The following is a 20,470-nucleotide window of genomic DNA, read 5'->3' on the forward strand; positions in this document are numbered from 1 at the left end:
CAGATGTGCCAAAATATTTCAACAGAATTTATACCACAGTTCTGCAAGAGTGTGCTGCTTCCTGCCTCCTCTTTATACTAGCATTGCATTAAAATATTTAAAAAGTGCATTTGAGGTTTCACCTCACCTGAATGACTTGCTCGTAACGCTGGACAGTTCTGTTTAGATCTTCTTCTTTCTGGGAAATCATCTTTTGGAGACGACTGACCTCCTCTCTATGGCTGTCCATTAGCTGGGCTTCCACACTCTGGGCTTTTTCTTCATGGAAGAAGAAGAAAGGACATAATTAAGTTCATACAGCTCTACAACTAAATAAATAATATATGAGGTGGACAAAGAAAAATTTGTAAAACATAATGATATCTAAAGTATATTCCTTACAATCTGTCAGATTTTGCTCTTACCAACAGTCTCCTTTATTGAAGTGTCAAGTTCTCTCTCTTTCAGGGCCATCTGGGTGTTGAATTCCCTCATCAACTGCTTAAGAGCAGAGTTTTGTTTAATTTCCATATCTTCCATTTCGAGCCTGTTAAAATTTGTTCAAATTTGAGGTCACTTCAATATTTCAAAGAACAAATTTTTGCTGTCGACTGAAAAACATGCATCTCCAAAACAGCAACATTACAAAAGGAAAAAACCCTTCTTAATTCTCAATGGAAGTCAATGTGAAAAGGTTTTATTTCAAGTTATTTTTGAGAAATTGTCCATTTGTCATGAAATTTTCACACAATGTGTAGGACAGCTGCTTTGTTCAAAAGGTGTACCAAACTAAAAACTAACAAAAAATAGAGATACGCGTTTTTCATTGGACAGTGGCAATATGCATTAATATGAGAAAGTGAAATGAAATACGTCTGCAGAATAATAACGTTTAACAAAAGAAAAAAAAAAGTAAACATGACTTTTCTTACTTCAGATTCTTGTCATTCTCCTCTTGAATTTCCTTCTTCAGGTATTCTAGTTCCGTTTCATGCTCCTTCCTCAGTGAACGAAGATCTTTCTGTAGCTGAGCATAATCTCTTTGAATCTTCTGCTTCTCCAGTTCTGTTTCATTCAATTTTCTCTGTAGATCATTCTCTGAACCCTTGGATCCATCAGTGGGTGAATCAACAGCTGCTTCATCCAGTCCCTTTTGTATTTTTTTCTGGGCTTCAAGCTGATCCTCTTTCTCCTCCAGTTTCCTACAGAGCTCCTGAAGCTTAAGCTCATATTCTTTAACTAAGAGATCCTTTACAGTGTTCCATTCCTCTGGTTTCAAATTTACATCATTTTCTTCTGTTGCAAGAGTTCTCAAAAGTTCCATTTCTACAAAAGTTTTAGTCTGTACCACAGAACACTCTTCCCCTTGTAAGACGTTAATCACTTTCTCCTTAATCTGGCCCTGAAGTGTAAAGCAAGTTGACTGAAGCTCTTGAACCAAAGCAGTCTGCTTCAACAGTTCTTCATGAAGCCTCTTGATCTCAGATTGCTGGATGGTAGTTTGTTCTTCAGAGTCAGTAAGTCTGGTCTGTAACTCCCTGAGTCTTGAATGAGCCTCCTCTTCTCTGTCTTTACCTTTTGCAGCCAACTCATCTTTGAAAGAGAGCTCTTTATGAAAAGTTGCCAACTTCTCCTCATACATGTCCTTCAAAATCTGCAAAGAGTTCTCTCGTTGTATTTCCTTATCCTGTCGAACTTCTTCCAGGTGTTTTGTGTGCTCATCTTTTAAGTTGTTCATGGCCTCGCGCATGATTTTCCCATTCTCTTCCAAACTAATCATCTGCTTTTCCCTGTCACTTAGCCTCTGTCTGATATCTTCTAGTTGAACCTGTAGATTCTTAACAACCTGCTCTTTCTCCTCAATCTGCGAGGTCAACTGTTTCCGAATCAAACCAATTTTTTGCTCTGCTTTCTTTTTCAGTTCAGCTGCTTTACCTGCACTCTCCTCGGCTGCCTTCAAAGCCTCGTCTTTTGCTTTTAGGATCACTGCCTTCTCCCTGTCAAAACCTCCTTGCTGAATTTCCAATTGCTGTTTGGTGTTGTGGAACTCCTTCTCCAAAGAATGAAGCTTTTCCTCAGTTTTCTGTGAAAGGTCATTTCTTTCAGAACATTGTTCCTGGGCTTGGTGGAGCTGTAGGATTAGCTCGGATTTTTGACTCTCCCACATGCTCTTATGCTGCTGCAACTCTGCTGCGAGCTGCTCCTTTTCTTTTGTCTGTATTTCAAGCAGCTCCTCTAATTCACTAATCCTCTTCGTGCAGTCGTCCAACTCTAAAGTCAAGGCACTTACCTTCTGCTCTTTCTCACTCAGCACCTGGTCCATCTCTGACTTACTGATGGACTGATTGTCAATGCTTGCAGTGAGACTTTGAAGCTGCTCATCCCTTTCTGCTACCTGTCTCTCCAAGTCCTCTATCTTACCTTGGAGAGATTTGACCATGCTCTGGTTCTGAGTGATCTTGGACTCTACTTTCTTTTTTAGCTCAGATATCCTGTTCCTGAGTGTGTCCACTTGCTCAAGAGCCAAGCTCTTTTCTTTTTCTGCCTTTTCCAAAGCCGCCTCCATTTGGCATTTTAGACTTTGCTTCTCCTCATTATGCTGCTGATTCAGCAGAGATATGGCTTCCTCCTTTTCAGTTATGCTTCTTGCTAACTGGGTCTTCAGGTCATCTATGATACCCTCCAGATTACTGATATGCAAAATATTTGCTTCAACTTTATCTGATATGTTTTTGTTTTCTTCATCAAGTTTCTCTATACAAACAACTTTCTCAGAAAGTACTTGGGAGTAATTGGTAGCATCTTTTTGCAAAGACTCCTTCTCAACTTGTAAGGCTTTAAGATTTTCTGAATTTACATTTAGCTGAAGAACTGCCCGATCAAGAGAGCTCTGCATATTTTGGCTCTCCTTTATAGCTTGCAGAAGCTCCTTCTCTAAATTATTTATTTTGTCATTCTTGGCCAAAATGAGATTTTTAAGATGAGACACTTGCTTTTGATTATGGATAACCCTATTTTGTAAGTCATTGACTTTTGCCTCCACTTTACGGCATAGATCATCTGAAAAACCATTTAATAATGCCTGTGCACCTTGACATTGCTGCTCAAGCTTCTTACTAATAGCATAGATTTGTGACTGGAATGATTTTTCCCTAGTTTGAAGCTCAGCAGCTTTCTCTTCAAAGGCCATCTGCATGTCCTCTCCTTCCTTACACCTTGAAGCTTCAAGTACTTTAAGCTTCTTGCGTTCATCTTCTAGTTCTTCAGACAAGGCTTGTAGTCTTTCTTTACTCATCTCTTCAGCTTTACTGAGCTGGTCCTGAAAGAGATTCTTTTCATTCAATGCTTGGTTCAGATTTTTCTCTATAGTCTCTACCTGCTTTTTTAGCATATCCTCTCCTTCTGACAGATTTTCTAACTTGACAGCAGCTTCCATGAGCTCTGCTTGAAGTTTCTGTACAGTGGTTTCCCTCATTGCTAGTTCTTCCCTTAAGTTGTTCACTTCCTGTTCCACTTGGGTTTTCTCCTCTATGCTGCATAAAAGCTGTTGAGAGAGGCAGTCCACCTCCTGCACTTTCTCTTGTAAAGTAAACGTATGTTTCTCCTGCATCTCCTCTTCTTGCTGGCATAGCCTTTCCTGCCAAACACTCTGAAGTATCTCCTGCTCATGTTTCTGGGCTTCTTGAAGCTTATTTAACTGCATTTTATGATTTGTCTCCAAATCAGACAAAGCACTGCTAAGACTGTCATAGCTTGCCTGGGACATTTCACGGATCTTTTCTTTTACTTGTTCATCTTTCTGCAAAAGTTCTTCAACCTTCTGGGCTAGCTCTGCTTTGGCTTTTTCTTCCTGGTCATGAAGCTTTTTCTTAAACTTTTCCTGCATTTCTTTGGTTTTGTGTTTAATCTTTTCCATCTTGGTCTCCTGAGATTTCAACTTGCCATCCATTTCTATTTTTAGATGATCCATTCTTGTCTGGTAAGAACACCTTTCCTGTTTCAATTGAGTCTTTAAATTATTTAACTCCTCCTGCATTGCTTTACATGTTTCCTCATGTAACATCTCTTTTTCAGACAGGTCATTGGTGGCTTTCTGCAACTTCTGCTGTAGGTCTTCATTTTCTGCATTCTTCTGATGAAGACAATCTGCTTTCTGCTGACAGTCATTATGACTTGCTTCAAGAAGCTTCTCTAGTTCTTTCAGTTGATTCTTTGACTGCTCCAATTCCTCAGTCAGTATGTTGAGACAAGTCCTAGCCTCCACAAGAGAATCTTTTTCACACTGTGCACTATGCCTTAATTGTTCCATTTCCTTTAAATGTGCCTCAGCATCCCCTTGAGCCTTTCTGGCATATTGTTCTAGCCCCTTTTCCCTTAGGACATGTCCTTCAAGTTCTTTATTTTTCTCTTCCAGCATCAGCCTTAGTTGATTTAGGTCTTCCTTCAGATTGTTTTCCACTCCACCTAATTCCTCACAGTGATGGATTAAGGCTTCAGCCTCAGCCTGATGCGTTAAATGTTCCTCCTTCAGTTTCACCTCAAACTCCTGTCTAGCTGAACTGTTATCAGCCTCAATTGCTAGAAGTTTCTCCTCTAGCTGTTGCTTAATGCTCTGTAATTCATGAAGCTCCAAAGTCAGGGTGTCAATCTCAGTCTGTTTAACATCCAGTTTTTCCTGTGTCTTCTGGTTTATGTCTTCAACGTGGGCATGAAATTCTGATTCTTTTTCTTTCAAGATGGCTTCAATCTCAGTTTTGTTTTTCTGCATTAGCTCTTCAACAGCAGTGGAGTGCTGCTGATTCAAAACCGCTGTCAATTCTGACTTCATACTTTCCAGCTCCTGCTGATGCTTCTGTTCAAGAGCAGCTATCTCAGCTTTAAATTTCTTCTCTTCTTCAATCTCTGCTGAGAGTTGATCTGAGTGTGTGCAGTCCTCCTTTGTATACGTTACCAAAGAACTCTCCAGCTCAAGAATTCTCTTGAAAAAAATTTAAAAATAACATTAATAATCATAATAATTATGGACAATGAAATCAGCTAAGCTATAACCTGGAAATATTCAAAATAGTGACTTTATATCTTATCTAGGCACTGGCTCAATTTGGCCATGAAATGATCCCCTATTGGGTTGTCTTCAGATAAGACATGTTAGGAAAAGCATAAGTAAACTCACAGTCCTGGCACTTTCCAGCTCTAGCATCAGATCCTTGGCTTTGGCTTCACCCTCAGCCTGCAAGGCTGCCTTCTGCAACTCTGCTTCCTCCAGAGCCAAAGAAGCCTGTTGCTCCTTTTCCTGAGCTGCCTGTAACAACTCTTCTCTACACTGCTCCATAGGATTAAACAAGAACAGAATATCTGTTAATGCAAGCACACAGTTAAATGTGAGGTTCTTAGATTTTCTACAAAGTAGAGAAAAAGAAATAAATATACCACTGCCTGGTTTATATGGGATCTAATTTCCTTGTCTTTACTAGCCAGAGCCTCTGAGTGCAGCTGTTCCATTTCTGCTATCCTGTCTTCTGACGATTTCTGAAAACATAATACAAGAGAAAAGAATAATTTATCAAACACCAACTATTAAAATATACATTGAAAAAAAATTACACTCAGACTTATGTAGTACAAGATTCTTATGGTTTTGAAGTGATGATGTCTGTTTCAAATCCTGTTTCAAGTCAAATCCTGTCTTTTTATTGAGGAATCCAAAGTATGGTTTGGTAAATGATCAACTGACATAGCTGTTGTTGGCATAAAGAAAACATGTCAGACCCCTTTTTTACTTACAGTTGATTTGAGCACCTGGACACTGTAAAACCATCTGGGGAAAATGCATTTTTGATATGTTAAGGCCCATTAGGCCCTAATTAAAGAATGTAACAGTTTCCACAGTAAAAATCTGAATCTAAGAAACTAATATCTACTGGACAATAAACAGGCTGATTCAACATCCATTTAGTTATTCAAAATTTATGATACCCAAGACAACAATGAATTACACCCTAGTGCCTGCAGGATGAATTAAGAATAGTGGTAATTCATAAACAACAGCACAAGCTGTCTGCTGCATAATATAAGGTAGAAGTCTCTGCTATCCATTTATTATGAGTTATGATTATACTGATGGGTTTTTCAACGTTTACGTTCTTAGATAAAGAGTTTGAATGAAATAAGGGGCAAATGGAAAAAAAACATAAGGAACACCTCAAGTTGCAGTAGCAGCATTGTGAATATTTTTTTTTCATAATTACTTTAACAGAATAACCTAAAGTTTAGGTGGCCCCCTGAGTCACATCGCAGCAACATTTACAAAGCAAACAAAAACCTCAGAACACGACAACATTAAGGAGAACACAAATACATTTCAAAAACTTTGCATTACAAAGGGGCACTGTATATTTTAATTGCACCAAAAGCTGCAGCAAAGCAAATGTGCTGAAATCAAAAATGGAGAAAAGCTTTGGATAAAAGTTTGTATACCAGAATGCTTACTGTGTCTCTAAACAGATCCCCAGGGATAAACCTATGCAGCATGAAATCAGACAAATCATTAAAAACAATGGACAATTGTGGGGATTTTGGATGCCATTTATTTAAAAGACAAAACAGTAATATCACTTCATAGGTACATAGTATGGTAAACACTTAACTGTTGGATTCATGAAGTATTTATTAGAAATTATCCTTTTATAAAAAGCTAAAATGTGGTTACTTTCCCTTTACAATGATAGGCTTGCTTCACGCGCTTTGAATATTACCGCTCAGTCACTAGTATACAAACATCTATCCACTGCATCGCTCCAATTTTGACTTCAGCTATTTTTTTGCTTTGCTAAGGCTTTTGGTGCAATCACAACAAGTCAACATATACAGTGCCCCTTGCAGAATTTCCGGTGTGAGCTATTCTCCAACGCAGCATTTTTCAAACATATTTGTGTTATCCTTAAGGCTGTTGTGTTCTGAGTTTATGTAGCATTTTTGAAATGCATTTGTGTTCGAAGTTTTTTTTTTGCTTTGTAAATGTTGTTGTGATGTGACTCAGCAGGCCACCATATAAAGTTGATTCACTCTTCCAAAATATATTTTGCCAAGTGCAAAATCTAAACACTGTATGAATTTCTCATTTGTTAAATTTTGCATTGTGTTTGCCTTTTGTTGACATAACAAAAAACATTCAATTTCAAATTAGTCAGCATGAAATAAAAATAATTACCTACAAGATTAAATTAGACACATTTAAAAAGCATGCCAAAATGACAGTAATTTCCTTCTTTCATTAGTATGTCCTAGGTAGGTAACATTACTAGTTCCCAACTTATTTGCTGGGTGATATTATGGCTCTACAGATATCTGTATCTGAGAAACAGGCTAGTTTGATTATGATTATTCCTTGACTATGATCTTCAATTAAAATAAAATTATGATTATGTTTATAATTTAAATAAATTAATTTGTGTTTCACAATGTAAGCAATTAGGGTAGAGTTTAAAAAAAAATAAAAAAAATCTTAAAGCCACAGGTGACACTGTTGTGTTTTATTTTGTATAATCAGATGTCACCATGACAGAAAGCTTTTGCACCTGTGTGCCACTTGCTGGGTTGACAAGTAAATTTAATCTATTTTTCTTCGATTGTTCATGTGGAAGGACAGAATTTTGAAAAACCTCGATGTGAATGTACAACATTTTTTTTATATCCAGATGCATGTAGTGAGAGCCTGGAAATTAATTCAGCATACCCAGCACTGTAATTAGTTTGTTAAATGCAGGTTCAAATGTTCTCACATAAATCACAACTTAATACACTGTAGCATTCTTGCCAATAAAAGAGGCACTGAATTCAAACAAGCCTTGGAGCCAAACGTTTTGTGCTTTATTAGCTGTTGTTGGTGGGAATCCCTCCCCACATTAATAATAGATGTTCAAATATTCGTCAGACACCCTTATCCAAATTGACTTCAAATTAAGTTATGGTTAAGGTAACATTAAGGTAAGCAATAGTCATGTCTCACACAAAAACACTTCTTGATGTAGTGTGGTTGGTGTTTAAAATCTTCCCCTATGAAATGTTATGTCTTCAGAACCAAAAAGCAGTGCTTTAGTGGTGATCCTCTGCCAATATGCAGCAATATCAGCAAAGTGCTGCTAACCTTTACATAGCTGATATTACGGCATTGTGCCTTCAAAAGCGTTCTACAATCATATAAAATGTTAAAGCGATTTCATCCTAGCACCTGTGACAACTGCATCATTTAAGGTGGAACTGGAAAATCTGAGGCACCAGCAAAGAACTAAAAATGTTTTATGCTTGTAATGAAGTAAAGGGGCATAATGTATTGAAACTACATTAAAAACTATGACAACCAGGGTATTTTCTTAAAGGACAAATTATTGACATTTGTGGCTTTCTTTGGTTGCATGCACTGCCACCATGCCAGTGATTCACAAAGCATTCCTAGTCCTTGGTCTGAAGTGTACCTCTGAAAAATCTCAGCCATCCCTTGCTTCTACCCCATTTTCCCAAACCTGAATTGAGATACCCTTACCCTTAGGCAAATGAGAGAGGTAGGGGTAAGTGATAGAGGGCTTAAGGGTGAAATGGGATTCACCCTAAATAAGTAAAGTACTGTTCTTTGTATCACTAATATATAATAATATAAATATGCTGAATTAACCTTCATGATGGTCACCACCTCCTGTTTGACCCTGCTGAGCTCTTGTTGCAGACTCTTCCTCTCTTCTTCACTCGCTCGCTCCACCTGCTTCACCTGTTCCTCCATTTGAGCCTGCAGCTGTCTCCGTGCCTCCTCTGCTCGCTGTGCCACTCCCAATGCTCTCTCCAGCTCCTCAAATGCTAAGTAGACATGACTTACTCTAAGCTATTATAATACAAATGTCAAGGGAAATTTCAGAACACACCCACTCAGGTACATATAAAAAGGAACAGGGAGGAAAATACCAGCTTTCTCTGTTTTCTCCTTTTGCTCCTGAATTTCCTCTTTCTGGGCCACAGCTTGCTGGATCCTGGAGCGCAGCTGAGCAATCTCTTCCTCTTTCATCTCCAAGGTCTCATGCATCTGCCGCTTTGTCTCAGCAATCACCATTCCCTGCAAAATCAGACAGGTAAGGAAAAATTATAACTGGGTCTTGAATAACGGTTTAATTAAAGTGGATGAGCCTTTGTAGACAGAGAAGTCATTTGGACATCTTGTAACTCAAAGGCACTAACTGCAGTTCATACTCTGATAATTTCATGATGAACAGGGCAAAAATAATGTACAATTACTTTAAGTCATAAAATTTAACAGTGATGTGCTTAACCTGATTCATTAACAAAGTATATACTGATCAAAAAAACACTTTGTTAAACTCCAAACAGACAACAATCAGCTACAATTTAGACATAAATTTTTCAGGAAATGTTTTTGACACAAATAAATTAATTAATTTAAAAAAAAAAGGATAATCCACATGTTTAAAGAAGGGAAAGTCAAAAGTGACAAAACACGTGTTTCCATTGACACGGGTGGTCAATGTGTAGATGTCAAAAAAGCAAAAAGAAATCAGTACAAAAAATGTTTGTGATGTATTTAGTTGTTGAGGCTGCTAAATGTTGAATTTTTTGCTGTATGGTTCCTGAATTTATCTTGACAAGGTGATATTTGGCCATTGCACAGTAGTGGATATAGATACCCGAACACGCTATTAGTAGATTAGCTCTGTCTGCAGCTTAGTAGCAACAAAAAAGAAAGCCATGCATATTTCAGAGGAAATTCGCCCTATTTATGTTTGCATGGTTCATCAGTTAAGCCTGGCCCACACTACAGGATAATCGGTAGGGCTGTCCCAAATGCCATTTTTTAGGCTTCGGAGCTTTGGCCAGGATATTCAGCAAACATTCAAATACTCGGGGAGTGGGGTGGCGTATGCTGTTGTCATTAACAAAATCCACTTACGACCCCTGCTTTAACCTGCTAACTAGCTTGTTAACTATGGGCACAGAGTATACACAATTTAACCATTTTGTGTGGAGGTGCTCTAATTTCAGGCACAAGGCTGAAAAATTGAACTGTGCCGTTGCCTCACTTCATTGTATGCATGTTGTTTTAGCATGTCAGGCTGTTTTTTATGACTGAGTTTTAGGCTTCATTTGCACAAAGATTTTTATGTTGATCAGCCTGAATACAGGTGGAGTGGGGACAGCACAGTTTTTACTGGTGGAGCCTTTATTGATAAGCACATTTATCCAAAAATATCTAAATCTCAAAATTAGAAAAGGAATACATTCCAAACGAACAAATATCTGAATACTCAGTGTATTTGGAGCCATCTCTATTGTTCAGAAAATCAGCTCTCAACACCCCCTGTTGAAGTTAAAGCCACACTTTGGCTCCCAGCATGGCTCTGCTTGCTGAGTCGTTCCCTAACTCGTGCTTTACATGGTACCACTAAAAGCGCACACAAATAAACAAGAGCTTCTTTCAGGTGTAAAGCTGACAAGAATGAACTGTTGCCTTGCCTTACTTTGTTGTAAGTAGGTTACTGTAGCATGTTAGGCTTTGTTCAAGACTTATGTTGACAAGTCTGAATACATGTGGAGTAGAGGGTTGCCTTTTTTGCCCCATTTATTAAAAAAAATAAAAATAAAAAAAGGAATATCCGAATCTTAAAATTATCAACCAAATAACTACCCAACAAATGAATATCCAAAAATCTGAATATTTGGGGCCAGCACTAATAATCAGGCCAATTTTGAGGCTGATTCAATCCTCCCGACAATCCCAAGAGGTCTCCCGATTTTAGGGTGATGGTAAATGAATATCCTCCCAGATTATCCTGTAGTGTGGGGAAAAAAAATGATTTTTGCTCTAAAGTTATAATTATTCTGGCGAGGGAGCACTAGTGCACAGGTGCCATGGCAATGTGCTGAAATATTGAATACTCAGATTGTGACTCGATTACAAACACCTTCATTTCGAAATGCTGCCGTGTGAGGCAACAAGAGCGCAAGTATCTACTGCTTTCTGTTTCAGACACAGCCGAAGTGTATGAGAAACTCAGGCCTGTACTCTGGCTGTAGCATTTAGAGAGAAACTCCCGCAAAGTTTTGATTAGTGGAGCTGTCTGTTGGTGTGTGTAATCGAAAAGTGTGTGGTGTTTCATTCAGGGTAGATTGTGTAGTGTGGGGACTTTGAGGAGTAACAGCAATCCAGAAATGAAAAAAGTGTTAAAGTCTGTGTGCATGCCAGGCTTTACAGGCTTTTTTTTTTTGTTAGTTAAGCTGTTAAATCTCTACTCTCTCACTATCCCTGGTTAATACACATAGCTGAACCCACATAATGGGAACCCAGCCATACATGGGCTGTATATAGTCAAACACCAACGTGTTTCTCTCACCTTGTCCTGCTCCAGCTGCTCAATTAGGTTCTTGGCATCGCGCAGTTGTGTGATCAGCTTGGTCTTCTCCGTAGTGTGAAGCTCCTGGTAAATCAAGTGAGAGACAGGTTAGCCTTTCCTCAATTATTTATAAATTTTTCGATTGCTTTGACATTTTATGGTTATGGACATCAGTGCTACTCATAACAGCATATCAAACCTACATTCTGGCTTAAACTTATTTGATTTTCCTGATGCTGACAGGGGGACGAAACATGCTTGTAAATGTCAAGAGCATGTTTACGTTCTTCAGAGACCAAAAAAATATTTCCTATACTTAAATGGTCCATCCAGAGTGGCTACAGCTTATATTTTATGGAATATATTATTCGGTCTTACAAGTTTGGACAACAACTCAGGCTACACCAAGCACTAATTTAAATATTTTAAATGGTGTTTTTTTTTTTTTTATTCTTATATTTTTCAAATGGCTGAATTAACAACATTGTTTTAATGTATTGTTATATTTAAGCACAAAGAGTGTAGAGTATACACAGACATCAAACAACATCAATAATATATGAACACACAAATGTTCTCATGCACAAACCCTGCAATGCACACATACCCTCACCAGGCTACAGCTACATCCTTGCTGCCTGTACAGCTTATGAGGCTAAATGATCTAGCACTCAAACCTCAATTACAGCCCTAGTGAGGAACTAGTGGCTCTCGAGTGCAAAGCCTTAGTGACAAAACAGGATTTCAACAAGAAACAGTGGTTAACCTATGCTCGTTTCTTCCTAGCAACCTTATACTACAGTTACAGTTATAAATCTGCTGGAAAAACAATGATGAAAATATGAGAAGGACAGACTTCAATATATTATTTACTTTCAATATTGTAATGAATAGCTCCAAAATGTATATTTTAATGATTCTAGGGAAACACAACCACATTTAAATGTTTTGTGATTTAGTCAAAGACATAAATCATTTTAAAAGCTCTTCTGAGAGACATAGCAAAAATCAGAAGAATACAATTATATATGATTATTAATGCCATCTAAAATGTGTGACAAAGATATATAAAAAAAAATGACTAATAGCATGCAGTTAAGGGTTTGTTTACTAGTTTGAAAAACCCATACTATACAGGACAAATACAGGTATGTATCAAATTATATGCATCACAGACATTGTTCAAGCACAACAATTTACTTTGAAGCATAGTGTACAAGTATCATTCATATTTGCAGTCAAAGTTTGCAGACTGGGGTCAGTAGTACAGCAAACTTTGAACCTATTTTTGATGGGTTCTTAAACTATTTACTAATAACAAGCATTTTACTGTTGACGTATTACTTTATTGGAAAGTTTTAGGAATTGGGGTCCTTTGGTCTGAATATGATGTCCCTTAAAGAGAGAAACACGACTGCAAATTGCATAGTGGCTTTGATGATGTTATTGGGAATGTATACTGTATGTACATGTACTGAATGTATACTGGGAATGATGCTAAGGTGATAACTACTGTGAAGATTTTGGAAAAGTATTGATGGATATGAGTGCATTCTGCTGGTCACACCCTGAATTTGGTTATGTAAAGTGCTCTGAAGAACCAAGAAACCATCTGCAAGTGTGGCTGTTGCAAGACACCTTGAACATTATAAGAAGTGCCAGTTAGCAGGCACCAAGCTAAAGGATAAGCAGAAGCAAATGGGCAAACTGCATGTGCTTGCACATGCTGGTGAATGACAAATACTCACACTTACCATATGATATCCAGGCCGATGGAACAAAATGGACCATGAGTGCTGCACACTTACCCAGAAGTGACTTTGTCTTTAGCTTAAACAGTATAACACAACTGAGGAGCTTAGCCAGCCACTTAAGCCTAGGGTGTTTGAGTGTGCAACGACATGTTACCCACAGTTAGTTCAAAGCCTAATGAAACCCATACAGAGTTTAGCTTTCGAGACTTCACCAGTAAGTTCATACAAAGCAAATATAGCAGAAAAATCATCACATCAACATTGCAAGAACTATCTGTATTTCAACAAGAATCTCCAACCACAATAATAAGCTCTACATTTTAGAAAAGTGCTTACTTGCTGACAAAAAGCATACAAGATCCAAAGCACAGTAAAAATAATGGCAAGGAAGGGAGTTGGTCTAAAATAATAATAAATGGAAGTATAGCCTCTGGCACAGCACAAAACTACCCAGCAACAGATGTCAAGTTGGCCGTTAATGATCTATTCAGCAACCAGCTATCCTTAACAACTACGGTTACTCATTGAGCCCAAACCACCCACTGTATCACTAGCTCTTCACAGGGGTCATCAGGTAAACACCTCCTCAACAGTGAAGTCTGCCATCCCGGGGACCTGTAGCTTTTTCCTATGTCCACCAGCAATTTCCAATCTCATGCTTCACCCCGTCTACCATTACTTATAGCCTGTTCTCGAAAACATTCCCATTCATCTACGCACTGTCCAAGATTTTGCGGTGTTAGAAGGACACTCCTTGAAGATAAGGAGTAGCACTTAAGAAAACAGTGCAGAAGGTAGAGCTGTGCCATACTGTATTGTTCACAATAATATCATAATTTTTAAAACTTAAAAAAAAAATAAATCAATTTCGTGATATTTAGGCTTGTTTACGTAATGACGTCATGCAGTAACCCATAATACGGCATACGTTTACATAAGTCATTTAGCCACAGTGAAGTACAGTGCAAAGTGACTCTGAAGTGGAGGAATTTGCTCCCAAAAAGTGGAGTGGCTTGTGGAGGTGGTTTGCTTATAAAATATCAGATGTATGTATTTCAGACAGCAACCACTGTCCAAGAATGAGAATCCACAGTCATGGTGGAAAAAAAAAAAAAAAAAAATTCAGTGAAGTATCCAACTACAAAGCTGGCAAAGTCCGTTCTGCGTATTCTGGCAACATCCACACAATCAGAGCGTCTGTTTTCTAAAGCAGGAAATATGACATTAAAGTGCAGAGCAAGCCCAAGAACATTTCCTTCATTAGAACCACCACATGTGCACACCTGTAAATATACATGCACACACTAACAAGCAAACACTATCTACTTCATCCAGGAGATTATTATTATTTTGGCCTCCTACAAATGCCACAAAGCCTTCCAAGAAAACAGTAAAGAGAAGATCACTTTGTTTGTTAAATATATAGTTGAAAACAAAAGGCTGGGTCACAAAAACATTCTCCAAACATAAAAAACAGAGACTATGATAAATATTACCTCAACAACGTTCAACACATTTCTGTTTGAGGCCCCAGTAAAACACTGAGCTGCACCGCAGTGGGTGGTGGACCTACAGCGCTGAAGAAGCGCTACCATGTCCCAATTGAGCTCTCAAATCTCTGACCCCTTTAACACTTGAAAACGCAGTCCTTAGTTCCCAAAAAGAGTACCAGGGAAAAGAGGACCTCTGGTCACCGCCAAAAGTTTCCAAATTTAGTTCACAAATTGGAATGTGAAATTTCTCTCTGTGAAATACAGCCGAATTAACAGTTCTTACTCATGCATGCGCGTTTCAACATTAGGTGTCAGTCAGTCTGTCAGTAAGTGCATATGCCTTTTTTATGGGGAAAAAGAAAATAAATACATTTTCAAACACTAATGGAAGTTATGCAATAAAACCATTGATTTTTTTTAAAAAAGGAAAACATTGCTTGGCATGAATTATTCTTATATATATTTATAATAATATTAATAAGTAAAAATTCAGACTACTCATTTACTTTATGGAATAACTGGTAGAGTAATTGATTGCTAACAATCAACAGCTGCAACCCTACAATGTGTGACTGAAGAATTAGACTGCATTTATGGCACCAGCTGCATGTGTATTTTTATAAAGTTCAACACAACCATGTGGTGTTTATGTGCTAGAAAATTAAAATAAGCAGTCAATGCCATGATTGAGCATTTTCACAACACTGTAGTGCTCCACAGACAGTTACAAATAGGTGGATTCAGACAGCCAAGGACCAGAGTTACCCAAGGTTTTAACTGATAACTGGTGTGTGATTTTGAAAAATTTCAAAATGGATGTGTATAGTACTAAAAAGAATTCTACATGTTTAAAAGTTTTCCTTTTTGGTTGTATTATATAGAAGGGTGGTTGCACTCTTAGGAGAAATTTCTGGAGTGACATTTTTACTAAGTCACAATACAAAGGTATGGAATTTTTTTTTTCATTAATATGTAAGTTGCCATCTTAATATTTTGAAACACTCATAGTATCAACATATTGTGATAGTGTACTATTATTTCATGATTTTGAGATATTATAATGAAATCTCAAAATACTGAGATAATTTTTTACTGAGATTTTTTTTTTTATTACATTATATTGCAGCAATGGGCTTCCATACAAAAGGTGTTTTACACTACAACATTTAACAATTCTAAGCTTTTATGGCACTATGAGTAACTCTGTACCTTCATCTTCTCCAGCTCCTGCAGTCTCTCCTGGAGCTGCTGCTGTAGTGCCTCATTCTCGCTGCTGAGCTGAGTGCTGCGTTCTTTGTTGGTGCGGATCAGCTCCTTGCAGCGCTGAAGCAGTGTCTCCTGCCTAAGCACTCGCTTCTGCAACCCTTCCATGTCTACAGTGTTGCCTGGCTCACTGCTGTCCCCTGCTGCAAAGAAACACACCAAACAGCTAAGTGTGAACCCACATGGAAGGCAATGATCGCAGTGAATTACAATAGCTCTCAACACGGTGGCAGGAATTTGTAGGGTCAGGGATAGAAAATAAAAAGATAAATAGATAGAGTGTTGTGTCTTTCTTATTAGTGGGAACTTAGTGTAGTAGCATTTTTTTTTTTGCTTTTAAAGCAAAAATATTGGATGTGTGTATTGTAAAGGGCTGACCGATGTCTGCACACATTGTCACAATTATATTAATTATAATGAAAAATTATGATTATTGTGAAAAATGTTGCAGGAGTGTAATTGCAGGGGAGTCATGAAGGAGGAGATGTAAAGTATTTTGAATGATTTCTAACTCAAAAAGAATGAAAAGTGCTAGATTAGGGAACAGGTTCCTATTACAAGAGGATTTATACAATGTTTTGATAAAGAGAATTAGAAAATAAATGAAATGTCAGGTGCTATAATTAAAGAAATTTAATCTAATGTTAATTTTTATTATTGTGTGTGAAAATAAGTTTTAACACATTTGTGTATCATATAATTGTAACTGACATTTCAAATTTTCTCCCGCCATTTTGTCATTTTATGTACATTTTGCATAGAATTAAAACTGATAATTGTCACTTTATTAAATAAAAATGAACAATTAAGCACTTTGAATATAGCAATTGACAAGAATTTATTCGTAGCTTCATTCTTTGAGTTCCATCTAGGAAAAATTGATGCAATGTGCATAGATTATTTCTGTTATTTGGATTGTACTGTGTCCAAAATTGTGTGCGTATATTGATTTAGATGATTTAAAGGTGGTGATTTCAATGTTAGCAATCATAAACATTGTGTGCATATATACTTCATTTCTAAATTTACTTTTTAAAATAAAATGACAATTTTCATTTTTATTATGTAACAGCATAAAATGACAAAATATGAGAATATTTCATTTTTTAATTACAAACATTCCTTTACACAAAAACACTATAAAAATATTATTAATATTATTATTACATGTATAAATAATATATTCATAATAATGCATGAAAACAAACCAATTCTCATGTCTTTGTCAGCTAATGCAGTGGTGGTGATTTTTTATGACCATGGACCAGAGGACACTCCCTAAGGGGCTGTGAGGTCTTAACATTTTGCTACTGTCATTAAACATTTTACACATTACAGCAGCCAAACAAAAAAAAAAAAACCCCACAACTGATATTAACTCAAAATTAACGTAAACCCTGGGGCGATTTTCCAAAGACAAGGTAGTCACAGCATGGTGTCATTTCTTTGAGTGAAAACTGCAGTGAGTTTTGGGCATGCGTTTAAAGCCTTATGACAGCTGTCAAGCTGAAAATCCAGCCTCAAAAAAACTTGCCTTCAGGACAACTGAAGACTTTTTAGGGCATTTTGACTTCAATTTAATCTGAAAAAATGGAGAGGTGCAGCAGTATGCGGATAATCTCATAATCCCATAAGTGTTTTAGTTTTAATATTTACATATTTTGACAAATAAGATAATAAAAAATAATAATGGTTATATTTGTTAAAAACAACCAATCAAATTGCAGTAGTCTGCAATTTTTGCTGCCTGGTACCAAAAGATACAATACTTGCACATCGTTGGGAACTTAGAGGCTCCCAAACAGTTAGAAATATTTTATTCTCAATCATAGTAGTATAACATTAATGGGAGCTGGGTTGTCACTAAAATATACAGGACAGACCACTGTGTTTATTAAAAAAAAAAAAAAATAAATAAATAAAAACACAAGTCTGCATATACCTTCATTTAGTTCAGTGCCATCCCCTTGAGCAGAGTTTTGTGGGTTTGTGTTAATTTCTGTTCCATCAGTGGACTGTGCTTCTCCTAAAGCACCTGGGACACCATTCAGTCGTTTTTTCATAAGAGCCACCTATGACCAAAAAGATGTCAGTCTCGTATCCAATAAACACTACATGTATTTTAACAAGCATACATGCACATACTTGGGTCTGCAACACAGTTATCATCTGGTCTTTTTCTTCTAAAGCAGCATCAAATTCCTCCTGCAGATGTTTCTTGGCTTGCTGATCCATCTGTAGTTCCTGAGGGACAAGGATGCAAAGTTCAGGAATAAGCAATATGGAATCCAATTTACTACTACATTTGTACTGTACAAAGGGAAAAAAAAAAAAAAAACAACAAAACCGAACAGCTTTTCAGTATACCTCTCTGAGCTCTCCTATTCTTCGTAGTGCTTTATCTTGACTCTGACTAAGAATGACCTGTGACAGAAAGAGAACATTGATTTAAGAATGCTACAACATTAAGATTAAAATAAAACGCTGTTTGAATTGGGTAACTGTTCATGAAAAGTATCTAAAGGAGAAAAAAAATAATAATAATAATTCGCTAACATACACTTAAATACAAAGTTTCATGTAAGTCACATTAATTAAAAAGGTGAAAATAAGTATACACCTTACAAACAGAACGTACTTCAGCACATTTAATTGCTGAATTGGTGCTTATTCATTATATTTTTACTGTATTTTTCACATGTAAAAAATTGCAAATTAAAATGTATCTTGGACAAATTGTTACATTGTCAATAGTATGTGTAGTAAGTAAGGAAATAGAAAATTATTATAAAACATTTACAGTAAAATACTACTTAAATTAGCTAAAACATACTCTGTGGAGGATGTATTAAATGTAACAATTTGCTGCCCGTGAACCATTTCTCAAATGCAATTTCCAATGTGCATCAGCAGCCTAAAAGTTCAATTGTTTTTGAAATCACACCTTATCAATTTAAACAGATGTATTGTAGGACAGCAATACAAAGAGGCAGATAGCATGCAGGGAAAACACAGCCACTCAAGTCCAGATTTGGCTCATTGTGTGCTTATGAAAATTACCTGTGTTTTCTCTTTATCTCTCTGTACACTCCTGTAGGCTGTGACCAGCTGGTAAGAGAAGATTGAGGCAAAATTTAAAAATCCACATCAGTCTAAATGCAAAGCCTAAAATAAAGTTTCTTATTAAGCATTCATGGGAACCATTTGAAGATTTTTAGCTGCTTTTCCAAACTAGAATATCAATTAATGAAATATAATTGATAAATGAAGATTTGTAATATAATACTACTAATTAAAAAAACTATTAATTATTACATTTATTTTATATTTAATAAAAAAGGATAATGGCACACACAGATACTACATTTTTTCCAAAACTGGAACTGAAAGGCTCTGAAATCATGGGGGTATGAGTCTAACATCATGGCAGGAAACAAGTCATTACTGATTTTGCTACTAGGTGGTGAGCCTAAATTCCACCTAGATTTTAATAATTTTAAGTTGACAAGAAGCAGACACTTAAAACAACTGTAGCAAAAATTTTGATGAAAGTCACTGGCTTATTATCTATGTCATGTCTGTTTCTGTATTTCACGTATGCACTACTGTTGTAAGTTTGGAATCACTATTTACTAAGTGATTTCAATGTGACATTTCTCTGTGTTGGTAGCAGATGAAATAAAATAGAATATGACCCTTCTGTTACATAAAAGTGAAACTAATTTCTTTAAAATGTTTAAAGAAATACTAGACGATCAACCTGAAGATTATTCCACAATAACTGAAAGTAGCAGGACATCATGCATCATAATACAGGACATCATGAAATTAATGTTCAAAAATTTGTAAACAAACATATGACCAAAATTGCTACACATAAATCTAGCTACAGTTTAAAATTTGTTATATTATTATAAAATATTATAATAAATTTTATAGTTCCCAGAAGTTTAATTTATAAATTACCTACTGTTATCTTTTCATTGACTGGATTAAAACAACTAATTACTGAATCAAAATTGATGATAAATGATTCCAACTTTTGGCAGTTGTACATCTATATTACTTTCATAACAAATCTGCTATCTGGAGTCTGCAAAAGGATTGATTCTGTTCAAGGTTACGTATTCTTTCTCTTGGGGAGTTTGTGCTTTGCATTTACACATAGCTGAGGATCAGGACCTAGTATTAAAAGCAAATACATTATTAATACATTCCTATATCTTAGGCTAAAAACTGAGCTCAATTTAAATGACATGTGGATATACTGCATTCTGATCTGTGAGTTGTATTCCTGCAGCAAAAACTGATCCATGAAAGATAATAGAATTTTAGTCATGCCTAAATTGTCCATTACTTAGCACTGCAACAACCTGGGACAAACTGTGTGATGTTCAAAAGCAAAAAATGTCCACTATAGCAGTATAACATTAATCATCAACACTCAAAATTACAGTAAGTAAAAAACTTACATACTTACTTAAATCATTCAAAACATATTTTGTTTCATTGTCTATAACTGCTTATCCAGTCCAGGGTGGTGGAGGGTCCAGAGTCTACCCAGAAACACAGAGCGCAAGGCGCAAGT

The 20,470-nt window shown here is 36.6% G+C and overlaps 1 protein-coding gene across 8 annotated transcripts in view; it reads right to left on the reverse strand.

Annotated features, from left to right (window-relative positions):
- Positions 1 to 20,470, reverse strand: part of golga4 (golgin A4) — a 45,146-nt gene that overhangs the window by 11,645 nt on the left and 13,031 nt on the right. For 5 of the 8 annotated variants that reach the window (XR_010804010.1, XR_010804009.1, XR_010804008.1 and 2 more), the window contains exons 5-17: positions 18,943 to 18,990; positions 18,250 to 18,306; positions 18,028 to 18,126; positions 17,825 to 17,954; positions 15,829 to 16,025; positions 11,373 to 11,456; positions 8,935 to 9,082; positions 8,651 to 8,829; positions 5,410 to 5,508; positions 5,153 to 5,305; positions 912 to 4,957; positions 405 to 526; positions 128 to 258 (exon numbers count right to left, since the gene is read on the reverse strand). Coding sequence is in view for 5 of the 8 variants with exons in the window: in XM_066678356.1 (XP_066534453.1) it covers positions 128 to 258; positions 405 to 526; positions 912 to 4,957; positions 5,153 to 5,305; positions 5,410 to 5,508; positions 8,651 to 8,829; positions 8,935 to 9,082; positions 11,373 to 11,456; positions 15,829 to 16,025; positions 17,825 to 17,954; positions 18,028 to 18,126; positions 18,250 to 18,306; positions 18,943 to 18,990 (5,493 nt within the window). In the remaining 3 variants the exon portion in view is untranslated. Of the gene's footprint in view, positions 1 to 127; positions 259 to 404; positions 527 to 911; positions 4,958 to 5,152; positions 5,306 to 5,409; positions 5,509 to 8,650; positions 8,830 to 8,934; positions 9,083 to 11,372; positions 11,457 to 15,828; positions 16,026 to 17,824; positions 17,955 to 18,027; positions 18,127 to 18,249; positions 18,307 to 18,942; positions 18,991 to 20,362; positions 20,442 to 20,470 lie in introns of those variants that run through there. The other 3 variants (XM_066678357.1, XM_066678355.1, XM_066678353.1) reach the window with 3 other exon arrangements.

This window comes from Hoplias malabaricus, chromosome 8, assembly GCF_029633855.1.
Source record: "Hoplias malabaricus isolate fHopMal1 chromosome 8, fHopMal1.hap1, whole genome shotgun sequence".
NCBI lineage: Eukaryota > Metazoa > Chordata > Actinopteri > Characiformes > Erythrinidae > Hoplias > Hoplias malabaricus.